The 5,585-nt window shown below is 43.2% G+C and overlaps 1 protein-coding gene across 2 annotated transcripts; it reads left to right on the forward strand.

The window, feature by feature from the left end:
• Positions 1-912: 912 nt before the first annotated feature.
• On the forward strand, positions 913-4,723 carry eomesa (eomesodermin homolog a). 2 transcript variants are annotated; one of them, XM_014013127.1, is made up of 7 exons: positions 917-1,804; positions 2,001-2,155; positions 2,805-2,926; positions 3,073-3,231; positions 3,349-3,410; positions 3,534-4,252; positions 4,381-4,723. In XM_014013127.1, exons 1-7 carry the CDS (start codon positions 1,119-1,121, stop codon positions 4,392-4,394), a joined length of 1,917 nt encoding a protein of 638 aa, XP_013868581.1. In that variant the 5' UTR covers positions 917-1,118; the 3' UTR covers positions 4,395-4,723. The 2 variants fall into 2 exon arrangements, with proteins under 2 accessions (XP_013868580.1, XP_013868581.1); XM_014013126.1 differs by having other exon boundaries at positions 913-1,804; positions 3,534-4,723.
• Positions 4,724-5,585: the final 862 nt, after the last annotated feature.

The raw sequence follows: 5,585 nt of genomic DNA on the forward strand, positions 1-5,585 counted from the left end.
TCCTTATTATGATCTTTATTAAATATATTTGGTTATTTAATGTCATGTTATACATCCTACTTTTTTCTCTTTTTTTTTTCTTAATCGTAAAAAATTAGTTCGGAAAAAAAATCTATTTATTAATAACGGAACCAAAGTGACAGCAACGTTGTGTTCTGCACTGCAGAAAAAGCAGAAGAAGAACTGGGCGCACATTAAAACCCTCTGCCTTCACTCGCCTCTTCCTTTTATTACAGGGTGAAATCTTGAAACCCATTAGAGCTCCGTTTTTAGCCGATTTTCTTCTTAAAGCCTGGCGCTGAAGAGGCGGAGAGGTCCAATTATAGGAAACAAGGTGCACATGTGACTGCGCGCGCTTGGTTTTTTTTTTTTTTTTTTTTTTTTTTGGTAACGAGTTGGAGTGTTTGTGCGCCGAGGGGGGAAAGAGGGGTCTCAGCGGTGAGTTATCAGAAACAGTTTGGTGTGTGTGTGTGTGTGTGTGTGTGTGCGCGCGCGCGCTTGGAGAGAGCTCTCCACCGGAGCGATTTAGCGGATTTCAGGTGCGCCATGTGCGTAACGGTGCATCCAAGGCTGCAAGACGCGCGTCCACGTCTGACAATTTGATTTATTCTGCGAGGTAAAAAAAAATATTATAGACAGTTGTTTTTAATTCTTCGTTGTTTTGTTTTGTTATAATAAATATTCAGCGGCGATTTTTTTTTTATTATTATTATTTATTTTTGGCCAAACATTTTTAATACCAGACGTGTGTCTTATTTCTGTTAAATCTCCATCTTGCCTGGTACGTAAAAAAAAAAGATATATAAAATAAAGTTTCTGTTCGGTGCAGTAATTAAATTGTAGCCACGCTCCTATTGGCTGCAGAGAAGCTCGGCTCCTCCTCTGACGCGCACAGTCCGCATGTTATAAGAGCCGCCGAGCATCCTCACCCTGAGCTTTATCTGATCTAAACTCTGCGGGGGCAGGCTTCAAGTCCCATCACTGGTTAAAGGGGGGAGGTGGGCTGCAGAAGACCAGAGACTACCCCTGGGCCCCGCGCGAGCTGGCGACACCTGCTTCGGCTGAAAACCCTCCTCCTCTCTTGGACTCCTCGCAAACTCTGATTTCTTTCTAAAATAATGCAGCTAGAGAACATCCTTCCCAGCGCCAGCATCAATCTACCCAAGACCTTCTACAACCTGTCCTCCTCAGACACCGCCAGCACYAGCCCCAGGCCCTCCTCTCAGCTCGAGTACCAAGAGGTGGAGCGGGAGTCCTTGTCCGGCGGTGCCAACAAGAAGTACCTGAGCGGGGTGGGCAACGGGATGCTGGGGGAGGGAGAGGGGGACGCCGGGAGGAAGGGCTCCCCGGTGCTGGGGGAGGACGAGCTGACGAGTGGCCGGCGGTACAACATCGACGAACTCGGTTCTGACAGATACTTCATCTCGTCCTCCCAGGCGAGTTCCGACATGGCGAACCCGTGTTCCTTGTTTCCGTACGCGGGACAGACGGGCTCGGTGTACGGCGGCACGGGCGGCTCCAGGTACCCGGCCTCCTTGCATTACGGCTCGGTCCTGCCGCCCGCGGGCTTCTCCGCGCCGTCCGTGTGCAGCGGCCGGAGCCAGTTCGGCAGCGGCGGGTACCAGTTCAGCCAGGGGCCCGGCTGCTTGTACCCGTCCTACTCCGGGACGGGGACCGGGATCGGGTCCATGTCTCTGCCCGGCTCTGCTGCGGGGGCTCGGGCTCAGGTGTACCTGTGTAACCGGCCTCTGTGGCTGAAGTTCCACCGGCACCAGACCGAGATGATCATCACCAAGCAGGGCAGGTAAACACACCCCGGGCCTCCTATAATAATAATAATAATAATAATAATAATAATAGTTTTAAACATTTGCGTCAACTTAAAAAAAATGTGCAAAATCTTTTTAAACTAAACATAATTTCTTTTTTTTCTACTAATTTCAAATAAAATACCAATAAATAAATAATTTGGTTTTTAATTGGTTTTCTTCTTCTTTCAGACGGATGTTTCCTTTCCTCAGCTTCAACATCACGGGCCTGAACCTCACGGCCCACTACAACGTGTTCGTGGAGGTGGTTCTGGCCGACCCGAACCACTGGCGCTTCCAGGGAGGCAAGTGGGTCACTTGTGGAAAAGCAGACAATAATATGCAAGGTGGGTTAAAGATGAAACTAAACAAAACTGATGACATTATGATTTTAGAAATCTTAGAAATAATAATAGCATAAAAACTTAAAGTGTTCATTTATTAATTTGTGAAAAGTGTTATAATTTATTTATTGATTACAAAACTGTCAACAGAGTGTAGGTTTAATTAGAACGATTTGTGACACGCTTTAAAATAAAAAATGGCATTTTTAAAAAATATTTAAATATAGCTGTCAATGATCTCAGCTGTGTTTTTATTTTACTTGAGGTTTTATTTTGAGGCCTTCCATGAAAATTCAAAATTTGCAGGCCAAATTATTTTTAGTTAGTTAAAAACCCAAAGCAGGACATTTAAAAAAAACAGATGTTGAATTAAAAATTTGAATTAAAAATGTCATATTTGATATCCCAAATTAAAATGTGTTTTATTATTATTTTAATATTATCTATTTTATTTCTCCAGTCAGGTTTGTCGCACCTTTTCTGTAATTGTTTATTTTTAATTAGCTAAAACATTATGAAGAATTTTTCAGATTTAATTTATTTACAAATGTAGAAAATATAAATATTTTACAAACTGTTAATTTTTTTAATTTAATTTATACTTGTGTAGAATCYTGATTATATTGGTGCATTTTATTTAATTCCTTTTTAGGTAACAAAGTGTACGTTCACCCTGAATCTCCAAACACCGGTGCTCACTGGATGAGACAAGAAATCTCTTTCGGCAAATTGAAGCTGACGAACAATAAAGGAGCCAACAACAACAACACACAGGTTAGATCACAGTTCACCTGCTTGGCTTTGTTTTGCCCACATTAGGAAAAAGAAAAACAATCRTTTTGATTATTATCTAAATGAATATGCAGTCGATCTGCGTTCGGCAAAGTGTTGAACTTCTTTTACTCGTTTCCTGTTTTCAGATGATAGTGCTGCAGTCGCTTCATAAATACCAGCCCCGTTTGCACATTGTGGAAGTGACGGAGGACGGAGTGGAGGACATGAGCAACGAGTCCAGAACCCAGACCTTCACCTTCCCAGAGAACCAGTTTATTGCTGTCACAGCTTACCAGAACACAGATGTGAGTTTTTCATTTTGTTCAGTATTTTTGTGCTCCGATTCATTTGAATGTTTCTCCTCAGCCGAGCTGCTGCTGTTTAGGTGCAGGCTATTAACAGAGGATTATTTTTGTTTTCAGATCACACAGCTGAAGATTGACCACAACCCATTTGCAAAAGGCTTCCGGGAYAACTATGACTCGTACGTGTCTTGCACTTCGTACGCTGTGGTTATTTTCTTTTTCTCAACTTCATTGCACATCCTGAACCCTGTAGTTATTATTAATAATTTTTAATGAGTGTAATTTCTTCATCTATGAAACAGGATGTACACAGCTCCGGAAAGCGACAGGCTGACTCCGTCGCCAACAGACTCGCCTCGCTCGACCCAAATCGTGCCCGGAGCTCGCTACGCCATGCAGCCTTTCTTTCAGGACCAGTTTGTCAACAACCTGCCTCAGAACCGCTTCTATACCGGCGAACGGGCCGTGCCCCAAACCAACAGCCTTCTGTCCCCGCAGAGCGAGGACCCCAGCGCGGCTGCTTCRGCCCAGCGCTGGTTCGTCCCCCCGGTCCAGCAGCCGGGCTCCAACAAGCTCGACCTCTCGTATGAAAATGACTATTCCACCAGCAGCCTGCTGTCGTACGGCATCAAACCTCTGTCCCTGCAGACRTCCCACGCCCTCAGCTACTACCCAGACTCGGCCTTTGCTTCCATGGCTGCAGGCTGGGGGACTAGAAGCTCTTACCAGCGCAAAATGACCACGGGCCTGCCCTGGTCCCCTCGCCCCAGCCCCCCAGCGTTCTCAGAGGACCAGTTGGGGGCCAGTAAAGAAAAGCTACCGGAGGAGACCGCTCAGCCCACCTCGACCTGGATCGAGACCTCCCACTCTCTGAAATCAATGGACTCTACCGACTCGGGTGTGTACTCCATGGTGTGCAAGAGGCGCAGGATGTCCCCCGGGGGCTCGAGCACAGAGAACTCCCCGACCATCAAGTGCGAGGACTTGACTACGGAGGAGTACAACAAGGACAACCCAAAAGGCATGGGTTATTATGCTTTCTACACAAGCCCCTAAGACTGTATTTATTTCAGCTGAATATGATGATTTGGTTTTGATCAATGAGTGACTCCATTCCTTGTTAATGTCTTTTTTCTCTTTTCTCTAAAGGTGCCAAAGCTTAGTGTTTCCCCAAGCAAGCTGCACAAGGTTATTTTCCCAGGCCAGCCCCTCTCACATGAGCAGAAACATGCATAGTGATTTGTTGTTTTCAAAAAATAATAAAAGAGGAAAAAAATGAAGCATGTTCCAATTAAATTCAATTATTTTTTCAACATTTTTTTTATTTTAAAATGTGATTTCTTCTTTTCCCCCCATATTCTGCGTATTTAAGTCCTTTTTGTTGTACAGTATTTGTGCACTTTAGAATGTGATGTATCTTGTACAAATTGTCTTCATGGAGGTGTTATTAAATGGAAAAATAAAACTGGCTTTTCATAAAGCATTGTGGAAATGACTTCCTCAGGATGCTTCATTCCCTTAAAGTACGAGTTGCTCTTTCACTTCACGCTGCTTTTAAATATAAATGCATTTTTTTTTTTAAAAAGCATGATGATGACTGAGCAAGCTGGAGTTGGTACACTTTCATTTATTGCAAATGATTTCTTAGTGTTGAATAAAATATTTTATGTTGCTTAATCCACGGGGTTAAAAAAAAGCTTACAGAATCTGCTAAATTAAATGGTTTCAATTAAACTGGTGGTCCAAGATCATTTAAATTTTATTTTAAACATTTATGCAAACACATCTGTTCTCAGAAATGCAACTAAACATGCTACCGTAAATAAGATAAAAACATTTAATAGTTTTAAGAAATTAATATATCCTTCCCTGCTGTGGACTTTCAAAACTTGCATAAAAGCTCGAGAGCCGCCGCCCTTTTTTTTAACGCCATAAATAAAAAGCCGCAGAGTGACACTAACCGCTCGCTATTCAAGTGAGCAAAGCAGGATTTTAATATAGCTTTACAAGACTAACAAGTTTTACATGACATGACTGACAACACGAGGCCCCGGTGAAAAGCAACCCAAAAGTCCTGCTTTGGTTGTTGCCATGGCGTTTTTCACACATTTTAGCATTAATTTAAGTAATGCAACTACATGTGAGGCATGTTGGAAATGTGAAAAATGGGCTAAAAGAYGAAAAAGGGGATCCAGAAACCGTCAGGCTAGAGTTCAGCTCGACGCCTCTATTTATAAAGCTCATACGGCCTCTCCAAAGCTGCATTAGTGGAGATAAAATCTTTAAAGAGGGAAGTCATAATAAGCCGCTTGGCTCGTGTTTGAGGCACCTGCTWTTCTTCTGCAAAAATACCT

This window comes from Austrofundulus limnaeus, unplaced genomic scaffold (assembly GCF_001266775.1).
Source record: "Austrofundulus limnaeus strain Quisiro unplaced genomic scaffold, Austrofundulus_limnaeus-1.0 Scaffold98, whole genome shotgun sequence".
NCBI classification, from domain to species: Eukaryota; Metazoa; Chordata; class Actinopteri; order Cyprinodontiformes; family Rivulidae; genus Austrofundulus; species Austrofundulus limnaeus.